The sequence below is a fragment of the Anomalospiza imberbis genome, chromosome 3 (assembly GCF_031753505.1).
Source record: "Anomalospiza imberbis isolate Cuckoo-Finch-1a 21T00152 chromosome 3, ASM3175350v1, whole genome shotgun sequence".
Classification (NCBI taxonomy): domain Eukaryota; kingdom Metazoa; phylum Chordata; class Aves; order Passeriformes; family Viduidae; genus Anomalospiza; species Anomalospiza imberbis.
The window spans coordinates 26,055,685-26,082,853 of NC_089683.1; the positions used below are offsets into that span (position 1 = coordinate 26,055,685).

Consider the following 27,169-nt stretch of genomic DNA (forward strand, 5'->3'; position numbering starts at 1 on the left):
GGAACAACCTTAAAAGTCTTCTTAGTTGTCCAGGCCTCACTCTCATTAACAATGTCCTACTGTAATTATAGGAATGGGCTTCAAAAGTATAAATTGCTCACTTTAACATATTTATTATAGCAGTGGTACAGGAGAAAACATGCCATGAATAGGAAGTTTAGGTCTTTACATACAGTTTCCATCTACATCCATGAATGGCAGACAGAATGGAATTAAAAGCACAAAGAATTCCCATTTAAATTATTAAGCAAAGCCTCCGCAACCACAATTTTGTGGATTGCAGCCACATGTAAATGCTGATTATTCTTTTTAAAATCTTAAAGCGTGACAAAATGCCTCTTATTGTTAGTCTTTTCATTATCTACGTTGGCACTGAATAAGCACGAGCATAGCTGTTTCAGTTTGTTTGAAAACTATTGAAAAATGTAAATAACCATTGATCTTTGAATAAACAGTTGAACGTGGCATTTGCTTTCATACTAAATAATTTGAAATGAGAAGAAGAACCACATGACATTAAAAGCACAATCTATCTTATTGTGTGGTTATTTTCCTGTGACTTTGTGAAAGCACTGCTCTCCACTTATTTCAGAAGATAACAAGAAACTGTGTCTGGCTGGTTTGATCAGTGAACTGAGAGGCGAGAGAGAATATTTGCATTTAAAATTGCTCTTTAATCTGGCTGTCCTAGACCTAGGAGCTGTACCAGCTTCACAGTGTCTTGACAGACCAGCCTACTCCTTGCAAACAAATTATATATTTGTCTGTAAAAGCAAGAAGCTCATCTAAGTGTTCATATTATGATGAGTGGCTTTCTGAGTAAAAGTCCTCCTTTTTATCCAAGAGTGAAAATGCAAGTGGAGGTAAAATACAAAAGCAATGTGTATTCTAGTCCCAAATGTATTCCGTTTTGGTAATTCTTTCCATCTGCTGTAAGGGAACAAGTGAGAAGTCACTTCAAAACTCACATCAGACCTTTTAGCAAGGCTCACCATAGCTTCTAAAAAATGTAAAGAAAAATATCACTGGACAGTTCATTACTAGCTTCTAATTCAGAAGGAAAAAATACAGATCCACAGTGAAATGCCCTCCAAAACAGAATCAGAAAGCAACAGTAATTTTGGCTTAGATTTGGATTAAGCACCCTTCCAATATTTAGCTTTAATCTTGAGTGGAAAAGTCTGAATGCTCAGATCAAAATATACTGCACAGAACACTGCCTTTGCCCAGTCAAGTTGCCCTACAAGTGTTGAAGGCCAGGTTGGATGGGGATTGGAGCAACCTGGTCTAGACAGGTGACCCTGCCCATGGCAGGGGGTTTGGAACTAGATGATCTGTAAGGTGCCTTCCAACTCAAACTATTCTACGATTCTGTGATTCTATTATTTATTGCCTCAATAGTAGCAGACCTACTCAAGTACTCTTCACTCTGTATAAATCATGAATCTCAATCTGTCGTGACTATTGCCCGTTTCACAAGTTGTCAACAAGACCTTAGCCTTTAGAGGACCCTCAGGTCCTACACAGAACTGCTTTGCAGCAGGTTGGCCCTCAGCCTGTGCTGACGCCTGGCATTATTCTTCCTCAGCTGCAGAACCCTGCATTTGTCTCTTCTAGGTTTCAGACAGTTCTTCTCTGCCCATCTCTCCAGCCTGCCAAGGTCCCTCTGAAGGGCTGCACAGCCCTCTGGGGTGTCAGCCACTCCTCCCAGCTTTGTGTCGTTAGTGAACTTGCAGAGGAGGCCTCTGCTCATTCATCCAAGTCTCTGATGAACACCTTAAACAATACTGAGCTCAATACTGAACCTTGGCAGACACCAACAGTGACAGGCCTTCAACTAGACCCACTGATCACAACCCTCTGGGATCTGCCATTCAGCCAGTTCCCAATCCACCCCCCTGTCTACCCATGTAACTGTTCTATTGTGTTTGTGTGGCTGACTGGCCAACTTTTGGTAGTGGGGGAGGGGGATACAGGGGTGGCTTCTGTGAAAAGATGCCAGAAGACTTCCCCGTGTTCATCAGAGCCAATGACAGACAGCTCCAGGACAGAACCAGCACTGGAAAATGCTGGGCCAACCAGAGTTGACAGTAACCCCTCTGAGATAACATTTTAAAAGAAAAAGAAAAAAAGAAGGTATTGCTCAGATGTAATTGTGGCCAGAGAAGAGTGGGGTGAGAAGAACATGTGGGAGGAACAGCTCTGCAGACTCCAAGGTCAGTGCAGCGGCAAGGGGCAGGAGGTGCTCCAGGTGTCAGAGCTGAGATTCCCCTGCAGCCCCTGATGCAGCCCATGGTGAGGCAGCTGTGCCCCTGCAGCCCTTGGAGGCTGCAGAGACACCCGCAGCCCATGGAGGAGCCCCACACTGGAGCAGGTGAATGCCTGAAAGGAGACCCCATGGGAGGCCTGTGCTGGAGCAGGCTGCTGGCAGGAATCTGCGGACCTGTGGAGAGAGGATCCCATGCTGGAGCAGCTGTAGAACTCCTTTCTCTGAGCAGCAGCAGAAACAACCTATGATGAACTGACTGTAACCCACATTCCCTGTCTCCCTGTGCCTGGGGAGGGCACAGAGCTGGGAAGGAGATGAGGGTGTTGGAGGGGAGGTGTTATTTAGGTCTTATTTTGCTTCTCATTATCCTGCTCTGATTTGGTTGGTAATGAATTCAATTAACACCCCCAAATTGAGTCTGTTTTGCCCTTGATTGTATCACTCACTTTGGTGAGTGATTTCTCTCCCAGTTTTTATCTCAACTCATAAACCTTTCATTGTGTTTTCTCTCCCCTGTCCAGTTGCAGAGGGGAGTGACAGAGATGATTTTGTGGGTGCCTTGCATCCAGCCAGTGCCAACCCACTACAACTATCCTGTCTCAACCCAAGTTTTCTCACTTTTACACTTTGTCTCTCCCTGACCTCGCCAGGGATGTGAGCACCTGTATGTGGCTTGGTCGTTGGCTGCAGTTAAAACACAACACCAGGTCACAAACCCTGAACCACCCCTTTTAATCCCAGAAGCTGCACAGCAGCTGCCACTTACACTCTCCATCCAGATTCACACCCAATAAACTGCTTTTAAAGTCAAGAAAGTTCACACAGTAACTACTTTCCCTTTGCAAGCATTTCTAATGTCAGTACCTCCTCTTCCTGTGGGTAAGAAGTTCCTCTAAGATACTATCTAGGCTGCACGCAATATAAAGCAAGTTTCAAAGGCAAGTAAAGAAAAGGGCATGAGGCGAGTCACTCCTCCTTCCTGCTCCAGCCCTCTTTTCTGAAAGCTGTTCCAAACATTTTTCCCTCTGGCTAGGCCTGACATTCAAAATGTTGCACATGAATATATTCACCACAACGACAGAACTTTATTTTCTTGAGAAACCTTCAGACATCTGCTTTTATAGATTCTCAGAAAGGCCATCAGGAAACCTCAAAATATTTATATAGTGGATAATCCAAACTTGTAAATGGTTATCCAAACCGATTTGAACAGTTAGATGTTTAAAGGTCAAACAGTCAATACAATCTCTGATTAGTAGTGCTCACTAAATGGCTAAAGATTTTTTTTTAGGAAATGCTGTCTAAACATTTTTAAGAAATCTGCTGTAGCCATTTGATTCTATTCCTTGAATTCACTTTCAGATCAGCATTCAAGTTACTATATTTCATTAGAGCAAACAAAAATACAGAATATGGATACTCACAATCCATGAAAGTGCATTCATATGTACCACTAACCAAACCAATGGTGCTTGCAAATAGTAGAAAAAAAATGCTGTGAAATACTGTAATCGAAAAAAAAAATCATAAAGAAATACACTTGTGGGTTGCTTAGAAGCAGGAAAAAAAAAAGTAAATTGGATAAATTATTCATTATAAATTAGTTTTTCATCTGTAGGATTAAGGGGGAAAGAACAACAATTACACATGACATTTGCTGCAAATCCACAAATAGATCCACTTGCTTTTAGTGTCCAACCAAATATCTGATTTATTATATGGTTTATTTGGGAAGAAAAACTGTGTTGATTACTTTCCGCAAAAATAAAAATATTTTCCCTAAAACATCACTTTCAATATTATATGCAGATATATGACAGTGAACTTTACCTTCTATCAGCATAGCATCAGAGTTCTAGTTATTATCTCAGCCCATAAGGTACCAAAATGATTTAGATTGAACTTACAAACTTCAATAAAATAACAAGAAATTCAATAAAATAACAAGAAATTCTAATTACAAACTCATGATAGCAATCTCAAATATTTCTAGCTGTGGAATATAGGTGTTGAAAGGACATAGGATATGGAAGATATTCAAAACGTGAATTTTGACCTATAAGGCAGCATGTTTTTTTGCTGCTATTTAAGAAGGGGGAAAAAGACCCACAAACACATATGTTTGTTTTTATTGGACTGATGTATCACAAATTAAACTGACTATTTTAATTGCGTATATGTTTTGTGCTCCCGAGAGTGTGGGTATTTCAAAAATATGGGGAACAAGCTGAACGCCTTCCTAACCTTGATAATCCAGCTGCCTCAATTTCTCTCTCATTTTGCTTTCCATATATTTACCATCCAGAAAAAGTGCAAGAAATGCTCCCTAGAAGATGTTTAATACTCTAGGACATTTCCTAGTACTGTAAATGAAAAAAGAAACTACTTCAGTTATAATCCTAATCTCACATTACAAGGGTTCCGTATCTGCACAGAAAGGAAGGTCTCATACATTTTGATACTAAGAGACAATAAATAATACACTGTCTGTTAAGGAAGTGTATACTTATGAAATTCCATTTCTTAACAGGACCTTTAGCTCATTCATTAATGGAAAATGTGTTGAGGTAAATAATACAGAAGTGACTTTTTCCCCCCTCCTTCCTTACTGCTGTTGCTCAGTTGTGATTCTTGGAATTAACAGAATGTGCATCCCTGATTTAAGGTGGCTGTGATCTAGTCACTATACTACAAATACACATGGTTGAGTGAAGCTTTAACAACAAAGAATAATTTCTGATTCATTTTCCTTTCTTCTGTTCTAGGAAGACTATAAATTGAATAAAGGTGCATCTTTCCCTGGTGGTCAGATTAGGGAATAGATTGGATGTTCATCTTACTCTTGAACTTGCCATAGCTGGAAAAAAATCAGACATCATATTTAATAGCAGTTTCTTCTCTATTTGGACATCTGTTGTTATGGTGATAGTTCCAGGAGGAAACATTAATGAGGATGACTTGAAAGCTTTGATGTGTACAGCACAATTATTTTTAACACCTCATAAGAAAAGGTGACAGTCAGTTAGTACTGCTTCTGGCTAAAGATGAATCATTGTATCAGCTTTCATGAAAACTACCTGAATTTCTATTTGTTATGTATCTGTAACATAGTGTTGAATACAAATATGTAATAAAAAGGATTTGGAACAACAGCATGACTCCCCCCATCTCATTTTCTCACAAAGGATATAAGCTGTTATTCTTAGAACTTAGTTACAATAAAAACTGATTTTAAGTATACAATACAAATTTTAGAATATCTGTATTGCTCTTTTGTGACACCCCAAGAACTATCCAGCATGCCCTCTCATATCCAAAACTAAGCTGTGAACAAATCTACAAACCCACATCGCCGAGCACAGGCCTGCAGACACACTGCATCACCCAGACTTCGTTCACCTGCAGGGGAAAAGCGTTAGAGACAGAGGAGCTTTCGGCCTGGACTATTCCATCTCGGAAGGACCCGATGTCCCTGACAGAGCTGGCTCACACGCTGTCAATGAAGGCATTTACTTACATAGTCCTCATAGGCCTCGTGTGCGGGCGGCGGGGGCGGTCTGTAACCCGGCACGGACGGGGCGCCCCTGGCTCGAGGAGTGGGGACGCCCCTGGCCACCGGTGGGACAGGGAGCGCTCCACGTGTCACCGGCGCTCCTCGGGGTGCTTGGGCACCTCGTCCAGGCAACGGGGGAGGAATGGCTCCCCCACGTCCCCTGCGGGGAGCAAAAAGGAATGATCACTCTGACGTGTGCAACGAGGGAAGATATGCCCCATTTTAAAGGCTCTCACGTTTTTACTACTATTTAAAGCATCATGTCACTCTGGGGTTTTGGAAGCTACAATATCAAGCAGTTTTAGGCAACATCTCAGGCAGAACTCATATTACGGAAAGGCATTATTTTTAAACTACCCAGTGCCTTTTGTACCTGATCCTCTTGTTGCTTGTACTAATAAAATTCTGAATCATAGTAATTCACAGGGTTGCAGAATTACTCCAAAGCAGTTCTAGAAGATGAAGAAAATGAGGAACCTCTTCTCTTGCTCTCAAACTATTTTACAAGAGCAGACATCACTCTCATTTTCATGCTTATTGGTGGGTGAGAGAAATGGATTGGCAGAAGATACTGCAGGACAGCAGAAACTTGCAAGGCAAAGTAGAGGAAGAATATAAAAGGCGAGGAATAACTTTTCTTCCCGTCTAATTTAGTTCAGCACAAAGGATTGGTAGTGTGGGATTCTACCTTCCCCCACTGCACAGAGAGAATAGAGCATATAGACAAGCATGGAAAGAGGTTTAGCATCCTCTGGGCTATTTATGCTATATCTCCCTTGCTGTACAAATTAGTAACTCAGAAGAAGCTGTTACTATTTAAAAATACTTGTATCTATACCATACAAGGAAATAGAAGGGGGATAAATCAGGGTAGCAGTCTGTGAGTTTTGTTTCAGAGCAATATGCTCCTAGGTGTGCTGTCTTTTTGGAAGACTGTGAATGCCAGGTACAACAGCCCTGCATGACACCCAAATCCACAGTTATGAATGGAACTCAGATCCCCTGTAGCAGTAGGAATTGTGGCTTGTTCCCTGCTGAGACAACCAAATCCATTGCATTAGCTTGTGATGTTCATTACTTTACTACAAGTTTCGGTAGCTGATTTTAGACTTGCAGAATCAGTGGATGCTTTGTGTTGGAAGGGACCTTCAGGGATCCTCCAGTCAAAATCCCATGCCTTGGGCAGGGACATCTTTCACTAGATCAAACTGTTAAAGATATGTCCAACTTGACCTTGAACACTTCCAGTGATGGGGCACCCACAACTTATTCCAGTGTTCCTTCCTTATGTCCAACCTCTTTTCATTTAAGACTGGCAAAAAGTCTCTCTTTCTTATTAGCCCTCTATATATGGAATGGTTGCAATGAGGTATCCCCGGGGCCTTCTCTTCTCTGGGCTGAACAACCCAGCTCTCTCAGCCTGACTTCATAAAGAGAGTTGCTCCAGACTTCTGACTATTTTTGTGGCCCTCCTCTGGACTTGCTTCAACAGTTTTTTTTAATATTCTCCTGGGATTTTTGACTGGAAAATAGGGAAGACATCCAAGATCATAGGATCTGTGCAACTGATTCAATCAATTGGGCATTTTGCAGGAATTAGGGGCCAGAACTCCACCGGTTAAGCTTTGAACCCAATTTAAAAGCTGCTAGTTTGTTGCAGTGACATTCTGAACAATATTATTAAGTCAATCTGTTCAGAGATCTTGGATGTAAGGAAGACTGAACCCAGACACTCTTTGAGTAGAAGATGGTCATGAATGCCAACTGCAAAGAATTCTGTGTAAGTGCATTATACTACCAATTAAAAAGCTCATGTAGGAAAAACTGATGGCAAACATGATAGATACCCGCAGGGAAAAAAACCTCAGAGGTCATAGGAAAGATCAGCCCATTCAATTACTGAACAACTCCTTTGTTAGCATATCATAAGGTACTCCCATATTTCCTCCAAAATAAGAGTCCATTTTTTAGGACTCATCTTGAAATGACCTCTATGGAGAGAAGACTGGAAGCAGCAAGGTAACTTAGATACTTGAGGCAATGAAGTTCTTAAGGGTTCACAGGGAAAACCAAGTCTGAGAGAATGTTCTAAGATTTTACACTGGCCTTAATAATAAGCAGAGATACATGTTATTTAGATATGAAAAAATACTTGGGCACATTGACACCCCAGTGTTTTTAGATTATGCCAATATTCACTTTAAACTGATAACCCATCAACACGTAACAGATAATGAAGTTTATATATATAGGTATATTTGTATATACACACAGTATAGCTGTAATATGTATAAAAAGTAATTATTTGGAAAAAAAAAGTTCCACCTAGACTATGAGGCCTTCTCTGACTACACTATTATTTTGACCAAACATTTTATGCTACTGATCATACTGCCTTAGTACTAGCATAAAAGTAGCCTTTCTTAGAAATATCCTTTTCCTGTCTTCATAATCTGCTCGCATTTGTTGCCACTCACTGTGCCCTGTGACCTGTAGGTCAGAAAATCTGGAACAATACAGACTACATCAGAAGACAAATATTTTGGTTTACTGACCAGGATATGTATGCAACTGTCTTTTTTTTTTTTAATTATGGGTTTTTTTACTACTGCTTACACTTTGTAAAGCTATTAACAGAATAGCTCAGGTTACCACACCTTGAAGGAGCCGCAGGTGGCACACGGATCCCTCTTCCTCGAATGCCCCGTCCACGTGATGAATCCTCAGAACCGTTCAAATACGAAAGTTCTCTCAGCTGCTCCTGGCGAATTTCATCATTATAATCCTGAAATGCAAAAGGTGAAACTTTCTGAAATTTTGTACTTTGGCTGAGCTGGCAAACCACCCAAACCAGAAATTCTGTGGATAGTATTTTGGTGAATTGTTCTGCATTATCACTGATATGCTGAAAAATTGTACAAGTGGGAGTGGAAAACTACTTATACATGGACAGAAAAATGTATAAGTATGGGTAGTGAAGGTGGCCATAAAGAGCATGAATATGCAAAAAAAACCACAAAAAGCATAGAAGGCATAAACATAGAGAAATGTATCTGTATGCAAAATACAGATGGTCTTTTGCATACAAAAGGTACTAATTTCAAAGTACTTGTAATTAGACAAAAAACCCCAGCATTTTATTAATACTTTTTATTTTTGGCAAACTTCCCTGGCTAACTTTATGCACTTAAAAACACAAATTCTACCTTATTTTGAACATTAGCATGACTGGATGATTTAATTCAATACCAATTAGCATCACAGAATGTAGTATTCACTTATTTTGTATATCCTGAAAGGAGTCAAGTAATAAACTTATGTTTACTATAAAAAATTATTAAATGAAATAAAATAGGCCCATTTTAAGCCAACCAGGTATCAACTTCAGCACCGCATTTTCTGTTGACTCAGTTAACAGAACACCAGATGAATTATCTTTTCTCACTGATATAAAATAGAATCACAGACTCATAGAAGAGTTTGGGTTGGAAGGGACCTTAAAGATCTAATTCCAATCCCCCTGACATAGCGTGTTGACTTCCTCTTCATTGAAATGCATGATTAGGCAAGGTGATCCTTGAATATTAACTATGACTATCGGGCCCCTCTTCCTTCCAGGGCTCTATCCTACTGCACTCCACCGAGCAGTTCCCTGGAGAGACCAAAGTCTGCTCTCCCCAGGTCCAGGCCAGACCTTGCTGTGCACTCTCCTCCCTGCCCTAAGGCTCTTGAACTTCATCATTTCATGGTCACTGCAGCCCAGGCTAGCCTCAAGCTTCACCTTCCCCACCAGCCCCTCCCTGTTGGTGAGAACAAAGTCCGGCATACAGCATCACCCCAATGGCTTCTCTAGCACCAGGAGAAGGAAGTTATCCTCAATGTATTCCAGGAAAGCACTTGTCCTGCTGTGCTGTCCCTCCAACAGATCTTGTGGATGTTGAAGTCTCCCATAAGGACCAGTGCTTCTGAACCAGAAGCTCATCTTTTCTGTCTATAGAGTGTCTCATACACTATAATACATAACAATGGACACGTTTACTTACTTTATGTTTGTCCAAATTCCTTTGTCAGAAATTCCTTTTTTAGCTTCCTTCCATTTTATCCAGCTTTTTACAGGCTGATCACTGTACTGAAAGTCTGCTGCAGCAGCCAGCTCACTGGCAGCACAGCTGTGTGACAGCTAATTATTGTTTCAAAACAGAAAGAATTATTTAATTTCAGCTCTTTTGTCCTTCCATCCCTCCACAGGCAACTGCCATTGACTGTCATGCAAGGACCTGAAAATGCATTACAAGTGACACCTCTTTCAGCCAAGTTGAAGACCAAGAGAATGCTGAGCTCGAACTGAGGCCTTGCTCGTTCCTTCTCCCACCTAAGGAGGTCCAGGAAATCTGGTTAAAGATATGATCCTGACCCTGCTGTATTCTAAGGGTGTAGGCCTGGTCATAATTTCCTTTCTCAATTCTAGAGAGAGTAGCTGGAGAAAAATCTATTACCTGAAATTCAGAAAAGAACCCTATTTATACAATATAATGTATGATAAATGCAGCACAATCATAATTAAAAATAAAATAATCTATTTTATTAAGCAAATCCCTTATTTGATAATAAAATAGATAATGGCTTTCATTCATACCATCCCCAAATATTTTTGCACATTTTTCTATCCTTCTAACACTTATAGGTATAAACCAAAGACATATTCTAAATCAATGTGCTCTGTAAAATACAGAGGGAAAAACAGAATCAGTGAGATCACATTTACAGCAATTGTTGGAACAGGTATCATCTACTGTGCCCTCTTAATATCATCTGTTATTCATACTGGCTTTACAAGGATTAGGACTTCAAACTTGTTGATTGAGTTTACCCTCCAGATTCCAAACTGGTACTGAGACCAAACTGCATTAATAATGTAGGTACATTTTGTAAGAAGAAAATGTGGGGGGAAAAAAAAGGACCTGCAAGGGACAGAAATTGGAATTTCTGTGTTGCTGCTTTAACCCCTCTCTTTTGGAATATTGCAGTATAAATGAATTCTACTAGAAATTGCCTCAAAGAAACTATTACTCCCTCAGGTAAAAATATAATTTAAAATCTTAGTATTGACAAAACAGAATATACAAATCACATTTATAATATACAACAAAATCTGCAAAACTTCACCATTCTGTTATGCAATGCCCTTAGTTTTAATGTGCAGGTTATTTGCTGCAGATTCAGTTAAGAAACAGTGTATTTTGAAATGACAAGGTAAAGACAGCAAAGTACTCCCAAAGGAAGATGCTGGGACAGGTCTCTTAAAAGAGAATTATTTTATTAAAAATATAACTCTATACAGATAATTTATCTTACAGGCTCCTTAAAAAATATAGTAAGGTTCATAATTTCTAAACCTGCAAACTCAAATTTTCAGCAGAAATTCTCATTTTGCCTCTTCTCTTAAACACAAACATAACACTGAATTAATCTTTCATATCTGCTACAAGTATAGCTAGAGTCAGGGTATCTATCCTGATGAATATTTAATTGCATCTGAGTTCAGAGCCCAGCACATGAGCTAAATTATGCTGCTGATGTTTCATATATACCTAGTCCCAAGAAAGAGTACATGATGTTTCGAGGCATACCTATACTGGACGAAGTACAATGAAGTAGCTACACACTATAGTAGTATATTTTGGTTCAGGAAAAAAAAAAACAAAAAACAACCTCCTTTTTATGTTAAAATAAGTTCACAAAAAAATGTCCTGTACTTCATAGCTTTTCTTATAGCTTTCTAATAGTCTTATACCAATTCTTATAGCTGATAATCTACATTGACCTATATATTTGGCTCTTGTTTCCGAAAGACATTACTACCTATAAACAGCTTTTTCATTTGCTGCTGATAAGGAGGCTGCAATTGACTTGTGTCATGGTGGTCAGTGCTTGCTAACTGTGAGCTAACCACCCAGGCCCACAACTGTTCACCTAAACACACATCTTGACTTTAGAAATGTGAAGGATTTTCAACATCAGCAAAATCATAGCACCCAGGGCCACCATAAATTGCCATGTTTATGCAAATGTCTAAAAAAACAAATTACATGTTTAGATAAAACATTCAGTAGTCCAGAAAACATTATCATGTTTACCCCAAATTACCACAATTATGTTTATTAATGAAGGTTTGGTGTGATTAATTAGGTTGGTTGCCTTGACTGCTGTAGAAATAAAGGAAACCCATGTACAGGTTTTCCACAGGAAATCAGAGTCTGGCTGGTGCCAGCTCACCCACAGGCCCTTCTGGAAGCACTGAAAGGAGGTGCAGCAAAGAGGGGAAAGCACATAAGCTCCTAGAGAACTAAGTAAACCATTTTGATTAAAAAAAAGCAAAGTATGATACAAGGTGCAAAACCTGATCTCAATTAACAAGAACATATAGTGACAAGGGCAGAGAGTTAATAAAGAAATCAAAGGGTGAGGCACAGAAAGACCAAAAGGATTTGGGGAATATGTATCTATCATTAGCATAACAAAGGCTCATAGAAGTCAAGGATAAATCAGTCCCTAAAGGACTGTGATCTCCTGTCCTGATGTCTGCCCATGTAAGTTCTATTATAATTCTATTAATAAATACCATTACTCTTATCTGTGACAGCTGAATTTCATTCTTACCAGATAGTTAGGTGAAGAGTAATTTAGGTTACATTCAAACTACCTTAAGAATGCATGAGTTATACATTTCAAATCTAAAATGATAATCACAATAATTCACACTGACAATTCTGAAGCGTGAATAAGGCACACTCTTTCACTGCCATGCATGCAATATCCTCTGAAGCTCTATGTTGCCAGCATAGAGCACCACACTCCCAGACATATGTTTGCCCATACTGCCACACTCTCTTCCTGTGCTCAGGCAGCAGAAAGGGAACAGGAGATGGATTTGGACTCCTGCAGTATTTCTGCACCCTGCCCAGCTCCTCACATCAGCAAAAGAATTCCAGGGCTGTGTGTATTTGCACAGATTCACTGAAGCTAGACAATCTCCCCTAAATTCTGCTGGTGCTGCCTTGGGGCTATTTTCAGGCAGCTTAAATTCCAATTAGGCTATAATTTCCATTGAGTACATGCTTCAGAAAACTCACAGTCAGAAAATGGGACACAGAAGACAGAGTGAATTTTTAGGTGGAGCTGGGTGATGGGAATGTAGTCCCTTTTGTTTTGTTTGGTTTTAGATACATTCTAATTTTAGACACGAAAAGATACACTGTCCACATGCCCTCTTCTGTATATGGGGAAGCACTAAAAAGCACTGTGAAAATAACTGGTGATGAAGAGTTCCTGGAGTCTCCCCACTTCTTTGTGTTCTCTGTGTCCTTACAATGGTAAACGGTGCTATACTTCAGCTTCAGAGCCTAGTGAGAGCCACTTATCTGGACTCATGGGGTCAGGATCTGCAGTTCAGTACACTGAAGAGGCCAAGAACCCTGGAATTTCCACTTTTTAGTTGAGTGCTTTAATATCAGGCTGTTAGAAAAAAGAATAGTACTAGCTGCTCAGTAATCGAAGTACTTGACAAACTAAATCCTGAGATAAGAAGAGATATTTGGCATTTCCTGTTACTTTTTAACATTTTAAAATCCCATTCTAAGACTCCAGTGCACTCAAATATAAACATATTAAACTTCTTCCAGCACATATCAGTAGCATTTATCACTGTCAGGTTAGAAAATTTAGAACAATTGTGCCAGGTAAATTGGAGAGCCCTCTCCACCCTAAAATTTGGGTGAGACAGTGCCTGAGGTGGGCATGTAAATTAATTGCTGCACCTGGGTCAGGGCAACCCCTGGTATCAATCCAGGCTGGGGGATGAGATCCAGAGTAGCCCTGATGGGAAGGACCTGGTGGTGCTGGTGGATGAGAGGCTGGCTTGGCAATGTCCACTAGCAGCCCAGAAAGCCAAATGTATCCTGGGCTGCACCAAAAGCAGAGTGGTCAGCAGGGTGAGGGAAGGGATTCTGCCCCTCTGCTCCACTCTGGTGAGACCTCACCTGCAGTCTGCATCCATCTCTGGGGACCCAGCACAGGAAGGACATGGAGCTGCTGGAGTGAGCCCAGAGGATGAACACCAAGATGATCAGAGGGCTGGAGTACCTCTGCTATGAGGAAAGGCCGAGAGCTGCGATAGTTCAGCCTGGTAAAAAGAAGGCTTTGAGGTGACCTAATTGTGTCATTCCAGTACTTGAGGGGAGCATATGACAAAGATGGAGAAACTTCTTAAAAGGGCACAAAGTCACAGGACTACTTTCAAACTGAAAGAGTAGGTTTAGATTAGATACTAGGAAAACATTCTTTACTGTGAAGATGGTGAGGCAATGGGACAGGTTGCCTAGAGATGTTGTGGATGACCCATCCCTGGCAGTGTTCAAGGCCAGGTCGGATGGAGCTCTGAACAACCTGGTCTAGTGGGAGGTGATTGGAACTAGGCGATCTTCAAGGTCCCTTCCAACCCAAGCCATTCTATGATACTATGAACTGCATCCTTAAGCTTCATGCTTTGTCTTTCTAATACTAATTTGAAGTCCATCGCAAAACATGAGATTTGTCTGTAGCTGAGCCCAAGCCCAACCAAGCAATCCCTACAAAGTTCATCAGAGTAGTGGGAACTGGCTCTACCCACCCTCCTCTGGGTGTCTGATGGGTATGGCATATGTTCTCAACAGTACATGGAGGAGCTCAAACCCCACAGCTGCTTTGATGTTCCCAGATAACACCCACACTCTCTGAACCCATGTTCAATGTATATGCATGGTTTCCTGGTTACCTACAGTCAAAGCCATCTGTTAGGATGGCTCTTTGCCCATTCACAGATTGCTCTGGTAATCATACCAGAGCATAGGTGCCAGGTAATGATGGGTTTAGATGGACAGCCTGCAGTGCACCACAAGTAACAAATCTGCTGCCAAAATGACTCTAGTACTGCGTTAGCAAGACATGCCTCTTTACATTTGCCCATGTACATTGGCACTCAAGTGAGGCCATTTTGTATGCATGCAGTTCTCTGGCAGACCCCAATAAATATATAAAAATATAAATATAATCCATCTGAGCCCAAGGAAAAAATTACTTTCTCTAAGCAATCAGCAATGTAGCCAGATCCATAGCCATAAATGTTATGCACTTTCACTTGCCCCGTATGCAAAAAGGTGCTGTCTTTACCGGCCTACAGTCAGTCTGAAAAATAAACCTTAATTGTGTGGATCACCCTTAGAGACTGGAACACATAAAACAGACCATACATTTCTTTCAGAAGCAGTTTGAATGTGTTGCAGCCAATATGAGTTTCAGCTTTTAAATGCCTATGGGCAGAAAGCAAGCAGACGTAAGCTAGAGCCACGTACACTTGCCTTTGAGGTTAGTTGACAGCAGGGGGATTTGTCAGCTTGCCACAGAGAGCACTCACCCAAGCATGGATGTCATTTTTCTCTTTGAGCATGCACAATTAAATCTGCCTGGCATCATCAGCATGGGGCACCACTCTCTACAAGCAGTGTGGAAGGGAGGGGGGTAGTTTGCTCCTCAGCATCTGAAGAGAAGCTGCCAATCCCAGGGTGGAAATTTTACACAGGCAAAGTGCTAAGAAACTCTGACTCGGATATTTTAGTCTTTGACAGAACAGAGCTAAATAAGTCTCAGCTAATTGTATAATCAATTTAAATTTTGTTTTTCATACTAAAGAGACCTTTCAACAGAAGATTATGGCAGTTTATATGGAAATGATGTTAACTACACAAAATAATCACACTGAAGATGGGTGAATGGCTTTTGAAAAACTTGCAGAAGGCTGTATTAAATTTCAGCCGTTTACCCCAATTTGTTCCACTTCTCTTTCTCACAGGCCTCACACAAATGGATACTGTGGTCTGTAATTCATTCAAATGACAGCTATGCTGCCACAGAAGTTGGTTAGCTGACAGCTCCCTATCCCTGAATTTAATTCCAAGTGAGCTCTGGCTGCCAGAGACTTGTGTTTATTTACAGCTGTCAATTGAAAGAAACTTATAAGGGAATTGGTAATGAGAATAGAGGGCATATAGCAGGCTATAGGAAGGGTGGTGCAGCCACCTAATCCTGAAGAAATTGTTATGGATTCCCACTGGATGTTTACACTGGCTTCTTGGAAGGAAGGGATGTGATAAGGCTGGTCTTCCTCCAGGAAAACCCAGCTGCTTCAAAGGAGGCAGGGAGAGGAGTAGGACTGCCACTGTTCTCCAGCTGTTTGCTGAAACTCTGCTACTAATGAGATCATTACCTGCTCTTAAGGCTGGAGTAACTGTCTGTTATAATTTACATTGAAGCCAACATAAGTAACAAGCTATACACAGTACATATAAAAGTGTTTTTTTTTTTATTCCTGCTATGCCAGGTGAGACCCAGATTGCCATCTGCTAACCCACTGCTGTAGGTTTGCAGCTCCCTAGTCAAGGATAACAGGATGGCAACAGTAGCCAACAAAATTCAGAGGTGTTTACTCTTGTTTAGTGCACCTGTCCAGCCTGGCTACAGCCACACTCCCTCAGCCCCATGTGGCACAGTAAACAAAACATGCTGCTTGAGCTGAGGCAACTAGAAAGGGCAACCAAGAACTAGAAGTCTGGGCAAGTAAGTATCTTACTACAGGTCTGTGGAGTGCCCTTTCTTTTACAGCTTCTGGATCATTTCAGAACTTTAAAAAATCCCATTAGGTAATAATCTGTACAGGTTGATAGCATATAATACATTGGAACTGAACTTGATACATGACAAGGAAGTAGTTTTTAAATCAATTTTAGGGGTATTTTTACTTATTGCAATAGAGGATTATGATACCAAGAGCTGTCCTTGGAGTAAGGACTGTCTTGGCAAGTACTAAGTCTATTTTACAGACACAGAGCAGAAATTTTTAATAATTCTGCTAGCATATACTGAAATCTATTAATAACCAGAAGTCAGGAGATAAAGAATATCTTCAATTTCACTTACCACAGACCCAGCTCTAACATCCTGGGAGCAGAATCTGGCAGAAAGGTGATTGTTTATAGACAGCACTGTCTTGACAGAGGAGCTGTGGGAATGGTAGCATGGCCTGTGTGTTTGGTCCTCCAATTTTTTTAGAAAACTGATTGCTCCAGACTAACCCAGGTTCTGCTGGGTTCTAGATTCTGCTGCATGCAGAACCCTTTAGGAACCCTGAATATCTCTTTGATCATCCAATTTAGCCATAATCTGCGTCTGTAGGCTTAGAATAAACAAGGACTGGAGCAGCATTGTCTCCACTCCCAATGGCACTGCACCAGAACCATCACTGCCTGGCACAGCTGCTTGGCAGAGAACAAACTGATGGCAAAGCTGGACCAACAGCAAAAGAAAGGATGGAGACAGAAACTCCTTCTGGGAACCTCAGGCTGCCATGAGGGCTTTGGAAGGCAGTAGCAATGCCTTGGCATTTTCCTAGCCAGTGCCTGGCCAGAGGATGAAACAGAAAACACAGTATTTCTATTTCTCACTCCTCCTACACAGCAATCTGAGTAACCCAAACTAAACAGCATAGCACATCCCATCCAGAGCCAAGACGTTTTTGCATAGTAAGGGAAAAAAAGAAAAAAAAGATACATGCTGGGAAGATGGTCTGTAATAGCATCATAAAAATACAAGAGCAATTTTCACTGCTGGAATCAAAGATATTTTCAATCTGCTTGGTTTGAACTGCTATAATCTAAATTAGTTTCATTAGAGATAGATTTATGGATAGCCAGTGTAATGGTACAGAGGACAATCACAGGAGAAAAAGCAGGCATGTGAGGAGTCCCTCTCTCCATACTAAATTCAATAAGCATGAGGAAAAGACAGTATAAGAAGGCTGCTATTGAATCCCAGGGTCACTGTCTGAACTGTCACAGAAACAAAAAAAAATATTAAAATAGCATACATTTAGCTTTCTGAAGTTTATGCCTAACTTCATGTGAGAAAGAGTAGAAATACATAAATAAATTAAAAATAGTAAAAGAAAAAGAAACATATCAAAAAAGAAAAGCTGAAATCATGACAGTGGAAAACCAAAGCAAATGACAAGCTCAAAAAATTAGCAATAAATACATAGGTTTAAAATAGCTGATTTAATAATCCCATTAGAAAGATATGCATCAGGTGTAAGATGTTTTAAGTTTGTTTTTTTTCAGAATGAGATTTGAGACAAAAGGGAAGATTATTAATGAAATAACAAGGAGTACAAGATTATTAAGGAAATAACAAGAGGTAGAAAATAATTCACAAAGGAAAGATTAGACCATGTACCAAGTACAGATATACTCATACCCAAGTGTCTGTCTGCTCTCCATAAAATACATGGTGTATGAAAGATTAGGAATTAAATATATAAAACAGAGTAAGTAATTAATGCATCCAGATCTAGGTGAAAGTACTGACAGAGTTTCAAGCTAAACAATTTAATATATAGCATGATAATAATGTAATCAGTTCTATATTAAAGTTGAATATATTTTATTTTGCAATTGCATAAACCCTTTAAAAAGGTTTCTCCACCAGGAGAAATTTATGTCTCCTTTTTTCCTCTGTAGCATGTGTTGAAGAAGGTTTTGAGGTATTTTAACAGAATTATCACCTTTTTTTTTTCTTTTCTGTTAATAGAATATAATCTAATTCCTGCTTCTTACCAGGTAGCAAAAAGTCTTTTTGCTTCTTATATTTCTTCATGGCTGCTTTGCCTACCCTATCCCTTCCCAGGTGGCTGTACAAGAACACCAGCTTCTGATCAAATACAAACTCTACAGGTTCAAGGGGAAATAAGTTCCCTGGCTGAAGGACCCACTCACTGAAAACATCTGAACAGAAACAGCTGAAGATCACGCCCAACTATTAATCCAAGAGGCGGCAGTAAAGCAGAGGAAGAGATGTAGGCTGTCATGTGGAATGCTGCCAGAAAACTTACAGGTAAAAAAAAATCTATTTATAAACAGCATCCAGAAGCAGAAAAACAGCTTCTAAACTTCTTGCATTTATAGCAAAATATTCCATTTAGTACATGAGGGTCTGTATTTCATCCCAGCTTTTGCATTCACTCTAGTGTTGCTCCGAATATGATATATTCCTGCATCAAGTAACCCTAATGATATTCATTGGGCACAGATGCAAACTCTACTCTCAAGAGGAAGACTACAGGCATATTGAGAGATGTAAATGCCATAAAAAGAAGTCAGATTTAAATGTCATATTTTCTACATACTAGATTTATTAGCATATAACTTACTCAACTCAATTTCTGATTCTCTAGTCCATCGATGTATTTTCTTAAAAATGGTTTCTTTTTTATGAAACATAATATAATGGAATTTATTCTAAATTTTAAAGAGTTTCATGATGATAATCTTAGCATTGAAATTTAAACTCCAACTTCCTGATATCCAAACACATTTCCCATAATGAAAGAAGAAATGGTATTCAATACTTTTTTATCAATACAAAAAAAAGTATTCGATACTTTTTTCCCAAGAAATGTGATCAGTAATTATACATGGTACTGAAAGGGAAAAGAGGGGTCAAAGGTAAAATGGGCTTGGAAAACACATGTTCAGTTTCTTTCTATTACACACTATTATACTGTTATAGACATATCAAAAGGATTTTGAAAGTGACTCTACCTAGCTCCTTCTTACTGCACTTTATACAGTTTTGCACTTGCAAACATTATGACATTTAAAATATAATACTTATATTTTCTAATATTTCTAATATTCATATCATAAATACATATATTTACAATATTTAAATAATGGCATATAAGAACATATATGGTTGTCCTCCATGCTTTTTATGAATACGCATCACTGAAATGCATCAAAATGTCTAGGTCTCATTGAAGCTATTAATCTGGACCCTTATCAAAGAAAAGCCTTAATAAACTTAATTCTGTGCTATGAGTCAGAAAAAGAGAATTATTAAGTTACTTTCTTTTTTATTCACAGAGATGAATTTTTTTTTCTTTTTCTTATAGCAGAAAATGCACACATGATGACTGGGTGAAAGAAAAGGAATCCTCACAGAACTTTTTCTAATATGTTAATCCTCTTTTATATTAGAACTATGTTCTTCAGTCTTTCCTAAATAGCTAAAGTAAGAAGTTTCTGTAACTGTTTATTAAATTTGTGTGAAAGCAAGTACAGGTATTTAAAATACCGCATATATTGATGACTGATTATTAAGTCAATACCATTAATTAGTAACATGGCTAACATTATCCTGGACACAAATCTCCTTTCCTAAAGTCAGTCTTAACTGGGATAGTAAAAATACAGTTGAGTAATTAGGAAATGAAACCTAAGGTCTCACCTTTTCTTTTTTAACCTTAAAATTCAAGGGCATATTGAGGAGGTGTATATGAGTAAGCACAACTCCTGTGCCCTGAAGAACTTTGCTGAGCTCAGTGCCACCTTGAAGGCACTCACAATTCCATCTGGACAGTGGATGCCAGCAACTGCTAACCAAGTACCACATAAGCTGAATTTTCCAAGCAGATTTCCCATTCAGCACAAATGTGGAATGTTTGTTCAGAGCCCAAATGTGAGTGCCACTGACTCCACCTGTGTTCAGGGCTTCAGGACAGTTACCCCACTCATACAAACCCCACAAATACATCCAAACCAGGCACCCAGAACCCCGCTCTGTGAGCTCAAGTCTCACCCAATTTCACCGCAGAATCGCAACTGAGGTTTGAAATCAACCCTGTATTCTTGACTATGAAAAAAGACCCCACTGATTTCAGTGCTTTGCTGTGACTAAAAGCTGGGGCAGGTGACAAATTGTAGAGATACAGGGGTTTTAGCAATACAGCTAAAAATGTGACTTCATTTATTTTTTTATCTAAAAATAATAGGTAGTGCTAATAAGCCTCAGCTGTGACATGAATACAAAAATTTTACCTGAAGGATGATTCCTTACCAGTCTTCTATACTGCTAGAAAGTCTGTGGCGAGCTATCTTAACATCAAAATATACGTAAATATCTGTCACCTCACTTTGCATGTTTTCCAACCAAAAAATTATACAGACTTACAGTGTAATTATGTGGAACTGAATACAAGTGATTGTGAACCTATTAGTTCCAAATTATTATTTAACCATAATTAACCCAGTTCTACATTACTGATTTTAGAAGCATGGTGGAAATCTGTGCTAGACATTCCTTCTGGTTTTCTATTCAATTGAAGAAAAATGTTCTGAATTTAAAGAAATGTTTCAAGTTTAGGACAACTAGATACCTTGTCTTTCAATACAATAATTCACTTCATCATAGAAAATATGAGGGGACACTAAAGAAATAACAATAACTGCATCACTTGTTTTTTTGAAGGAAAGAGTGCTGTAAATGGAATGAACTGAAACTAATTTATGATTTTTTTGTAATTCAAATGATCAATTATTTTAACTGAAATGTATTTAATTAAAACCAAAATGTATTTAATTTAAAGTGTTGGCCATGTGTTTTAATGATTAATCTGGATATCAATGTCTCATTATGCATTTATATTCAGCAAAGCAAGCCAAGGCAAACGCATATGACTTCAAGGTGCTGAGTATTCTCAGTTTCCAGTAGCTGCAACTAATCCTACTTAGCAGCAAAGGTAGATTGTTTTATTGAACTTAATCTTTTCAGACCTGGGGTTTATGAGATTAAAGCCTCCAATCCAGCTCTCTGCTGGGCAGGTCTCAATAACCCACAGCTATTTACACTCATTACCAATTGGGCTAAGTGTTTTGGGTAAAAACCTCATGATTCTTCTGGATTCCTTAAACCTTCTATAAATAACCTCAGATGATAATTTATGTATTAACCTGGAATTTTGATGTCCAGGCTTTCCTGCTATCATGCCAGAGCCTCACTACGGCATGTTGAGAATTAACAGACCTGATATTGCTGTTAAAAACCCAGAGATTTTTCATTACTCAACCTGGTGATTTCAGGGAAATCACTGGTAAATTTTAACTGCTCTCAAGTCTGCCCCTGTAGGTCTGTTCACCAGCATATTAACCATTAGCTTTATTTTTCTACACACAATAACAGTGAGAAGACAGATATCAGACACTTCTTGTCTGTACTATTGCCTTTAGGCATCCTCTTCTTTATCTCTGCTAAAGGAAGAATTTGACACTAATTTCCAAAAAATGCTCTCTGGACAATCACCATCACCATGTTCATGCTAACTGCATGACTGTGAATTTATTTTTATTTTTAAATATTTGGTGAGCTCTGTCCTTTGTCACAGGATTCTTCAATCTCAAGAACTCCAAAAGTAAGCCAATCCCAATCCTATACTTCTTTCTGTAGAAATGTGCAAAACAAAAGCAAAACTTTAGTTCATTTAATATCAAGTGGCTCTACCTTTTCTCTGGAGATTCTGAACTCTGCTATAATAAACTGCTGCCCCTGAATGTCTTCTATGCACCTGAAGTATAGTAAGAACTATGATCCGTGTCCTTATGAAAAGGATTTTGAAGCAAGAGTAAGCTGAGAGGGCTGTTAGAAGAAACTTTCTGAAATACCACAATACATATTACTGACCAATAAGTCAGTCTTCCTCTCTTACTGAGCATAGCCCATAGTTTCTTCAATACTTGGAAACCTCCAAACAAGTCTTTCTTAATATAAGCCCAGCCTTACAAATGCCGCAGTTTTGCAACAGTCTGAGAAGTGCACCAGGTCTTTTCATTTTAAGTGGAAACTTCACCTCTCTGATAGCCTTCAGGTGGTTTGATTTCAGACTGGCAGAGATCAAGTGTCTGGGAGAACGTTTGTAAATATATCAGTTCTGGTAGGACATTTAAGCATAAACCTAGATATAAAGAAATTAAAGATACACCATAGAAATCTATCCAGTATGTTTTCAAACACTGCCAGGTGCTCAGCATAAACCAGGAGCACTTCACATTTCTCCAGGTTTTGTTTTATTGGCAAAGCAATCTTACCTTCACCTCCCTAGAGCCATTTCCCAGCACCAACTTAAAATATCCAAAACAAGGCAAAAGTCTGTATGTGCTACAGAATGCAACGCCATGCACCATCAACTCAGTTTCATACAGTCAACATAGTCATGTGAAAATGCTGCCTTTTCCTTCTATCTTTTTTTAAACCAAAACATCTGATCAGAGCTCAGGGACTGGTGGGAGACTCAAGCATGACTAATTAGAGTATGTCTTCTGTATCCCATTGTGTCTCCTGGCATCATGCAATTTCAGAATTTTCTATTTCCCTAAACATCATTTACAGTTAGTAGAATTATAATTTTTTTCTGGTTTTGGAAAAAAACACTTGTTTCTTTCTAATTAACTCCTACTAACACTATTTTTTCTTCTCATCAGGGCCACAAGTTTGAAGATTTGGAAAAGAGAATTTCCATACACCACCAAGAAAATCCCCATAACTCCATTAAGACAACAGATAATCAAGCACTCACGAGTATTTTTAAGTAGAAGAAAATTTTTAGAAAGATGTGAGCAGGTGAACTTCTATTTTCAAGGGTCCAGGAGTGGGCCCAGGTGTTGTGATCAGTGGCCCAAAGTTCAGCAGGAGGCCAGTCACTAGTGCTGTGCTCCAGAGGTCTGTGCTGGGTCCAGCACTGCTCAGCTCTTCTCATGAGTGGATGATAGAGCAGAGCACTCCCTCAGCAAGTTCACAGGTGACAGAACGGGCAAGAGTGGCTGATGCACCAGAGGGTTGTGCCACCACTCAGAGAGATCCTGCTATGCTGAGAAATGGGCAAAGAGGAATCTCATGAATTTAGACAAGAGTGCAAAGTCCTAATCCTGGAGAAGAATAAGGTAGGCACCAGCACCTGCTGGAAGCTCAGTCTCCTGAAAGCAGTTTCCTGAAGCTTTGCAGAAAAGAACTCAAGCTTGAACCTGGTTCAAGCTCACCAGGTACCAGTGATGTGTCCTTGGGCCAATGGCATCTTGGACTGCATTAGGAAGAGCGCTGCCAGGAGGATAAGGTAGGGGATTATTCCTGTCTGCTTAGCACTGGTGAGGCCAGAACTGGCTGTGCCCAATGCTAGACTTCCAAGTAGAAAGACATGGAGTTACTGGAGTGCATCCGTCAGAGAACCACTGAGATGATTAAGGGACTGAGGCATCTTTCGCGTGAGATCAGGCTATGAGAGCTGGGGCTGTTAAGCCTGCAGAGCAGAAGACCTAGGGGGACCTCATCAGTGTGTAAAAATATCTGAAGGGAGGGAATGAAGAAGAGGGAGCCAAACCTTACTCAGTAGTGCCCACTGATAGGACAAAAGGAAACAGCTGTAAATTTAAACATATGAAATTCAATCTGATCATGCAATTTTTAAATTTTTTTTTTCTTCTGTGAGGATTCTAAACAGTGGCACAGGTTGCCCAGAGATATTGTGGAGTCTCCATCTTTGGAGATGGAGCTCTTGGATATTCAAGAGCTGTCTGGACACAGTATGGGGTACCTGGAGGAGGGTGAACCAGATGGCCTCTGGAGATCTCTTCCAGCTTCAACCACATTCTTATTCTACGAAAGGAAGTCCTAAATTATAAATTATTTGATGGCTTAAAAGCAAGTTTCAGGTTCTTCTTAGGAATCCATACAAAATTCTGCTGCTGAATTACTCATTTCTTATGCTGAATTACACATCCCCAAAATGTGGCCTGAAGTAATTTTTAAAAAGAGTCTGTTCAGCTGACATCACACTCTCCAACAAATGTAAATTAATTTGCATTCACAGAATCACACTTCCTTTAAGATGCAATTTAATCTTCATAGTAGCTCTCTTTCTTTTAGGTCTGAGATTTTCTTGCCATGCAAGTTTCAGATCATCACATTAGAAAATAGCCAGGTAAGACTTGCTAGGGTTTATTGCCATGTTGTATTTTGTTAAGGCAGACTGCATTTACAGTCATGTTTTGAAAGCACATGGTCATGCAGCCACAAAAGGCTGGAAACACAAAAGACTTTTTGCACAGAGTTGTAAATCTGCTTGTTCCACATGCAATTGTGTGTACCTGTACTTGTATGCATCTTGTATTCACAATCAGATTTTGCAAGTGATCAGGGCTCATTGCTGTGAAAATTCATTTGGATTTTTCAACCCGGTGCATGTTTCCTTTTCCTTTTTCTAAACATAGTCATAAGTCAACAAAGTATCAAACTTTTTGATTCAGTGCAGAATGTGTTTCCAAACGAAACTAATGAAAGGAAAACTCTTGTAGTTTTTTTTTTTTTTTTGTTTGTTTTCAGTTCAAATGGCCATTTCAAATGCAGAAATGTTGATGAGTCATGTTAGGAGCATACAAATTTTTTGAAAGTGGTATTTGGCATACACCACTGGCAGCACAAGAAAGATTTTCACAGACAAGCAGGTCTCTGCAATTAAAGGCAAGACTTTAAATGGGAACTTATTTTTACCTTTTCCTCTTTACATTTTTGAATGATACTGAGGCAGCTTCATGAACAATTTGGTTCGATAGCATAGTAAGAAAGCCTGAGTGAATTTATATGCTTAATGAATGCATTTAAATTCAAAAACAAACAATAAAAATATTCAGCACTGTATTATGCAGTTTGTTTCCTGGGAACAAAATCCTTGGGTTTTGTCATTCCCTAAATGAAATGTATTCTAACTGTAAATATTTCTACTATGCCAGTTGACACATAAATATTTCTATTGTTCCTCTGTACTGCCAAATAGTTTGTGGTTTTATTAATGCAAAATAGAGTTGTTTTATAGTAACTAAGGGCTAAAATCCTGCTTTATGGGAAAACGTCAGGGTTTAAGACTAGAAAAGAAGAAATATGTGCAATGTTTTCTGTATAAAGTTCAACAAGTTGCTTTTATCTTGGCATAATGCAAATGATCTGAGCCTACAGGCTACTATGACTAGGACAGGAGGAGTGCTAGAACATGATTTTCACACTAACCTGTGAGAAAGATTAGATTATTTTTTGTCTCCTAATGGCAATGGTTTTTGTGGAAATTATCTTATTATCTGCAACACCGGTATCTTTGGAGTTCATCATCTTTGGTTATTTTGCTCTGTGATTTGAATTGTTTGCTATCCAGCCCTGAGTGCTGATGGGGAAAATACAGTACTTGCTCCAGTGAAAACTATGGAATCTAGTTGTCACCAGGGACATTCCAAGCTGCCTTCCAAAGCAGATGTTGAATAATGAATTTCCTGCATTAAGACAGCAGAGTACTGCAACACTCACTACACCAGATGTGTATGTTATGGAAAAGTGCTCATCCATTTAAGACACTGATGTGATTACATTGATTTTTGAACTAGAAGTATGATATAAATCATCTAACATTATCAGTACTTCTCATTTTAACAAAGGTACAAAGTCTGATATAAAATTACAGTTTATATCTTTCACACTCATCTGGCACAGACCAAGAAGTGCAGTAACAAACCAGTTCACCAGTTCCCAATTTGAAATTAAATATAAGGTTGAGTACTAGGACAGTCCAGCTCCACAGAAATGTCTAATAAAGCTTTCATGATATCACACATTTTTTGCCCAGGTATGCTCTTTCATTTTATACACTGTATACAGCTGTGCTGAGGATTTATCAAGGTTAAAGGGTGAAAGGAAAATGGATCTCAAACACACAGCCTTTCAAAATGAAAATTTCATTGCAATGACTTCCATCTGGATCACATCCACAGATTTTTCTTTCTCTCATTATCCCACTAAAAAGAGAGGTTTTCAGTTGCATGAACCACCCTATAACAGGCTATTCTTTGGTTTTTTTTTCATTTCCAGGAATAAAAGATTAAGTTCTATATGATGGATAATATGGTAATTATGTTAGAACATTAAATTTAACAATATGCATTTCTTATCAGACAAATTCAACTTTTTCAGTGTCACTCAAGCCTGAATATAATAACATGATAATGATGTTTTGTGCTATTACTCTGCATCACTTAATGTCCACTTAAGCTTTCAGATAATGAAATGCATAAGGAAGATACTTTCCTTCACTCTTTTAGAATTTCTGCCTATGGTTAAGTACACATGATTACACTGTTGCACTGATTGATGCCAATTCAGCATAAGGACATTTGATAGCAATTATGTTTGGTTAAAGTATTCAATATTACATGTGATTCCTCTAGGCTGAGAATGCAGTGCTATTTAAAAGCTCAAAAACATCAAACAATAAAAACATATATATATGTGTGCGTGTGTACATATACATACAAACGTGCATATATGATCGTGCATATATAGAGAAAAACACCCATATATGAAAAGTCTTCCAAATGACTTGTGTGTTATTATAG

General features: G+C 39.1%; 1 protein-coding gene across 18 annotated transcripts in view; it reads right to left on the reverse strand.

Moving 5' to 3' along the window:
* Positions 1 to 27,169, reverse strand: part of KHDRBS2 (KH RNA binding domain containing, signal transduction associated 2) — a 333,019-nt gene that overhangs the window by 122,592 nt on the left and 183,258 nt on the right. For all 18 annotated transcript variants that reach the window (XR_010997053.1, XR_010997051.1, XR_010997052.1 and 15 more), the window contains 2 exons: positions 8,480 to 8,607; positions 5,787 to 5,982 (listed from right to left, as the gene is read on the reverse strand). Coding sequence is in view for 7 of the 18 variants with exons in the window: in XM_068183721.1 (XP_068039822.1) it covers positions 5,787 to 5,982; positions 8,480 to 8,607 (324 nt within the window). In the remaining 11 variants the exon portion in view is untranslated. The remainder of the gene's footprint in view (positions 1 to 5,786; positions 5,983 to 8,479; positions 8,608 to 27,169) is intronic.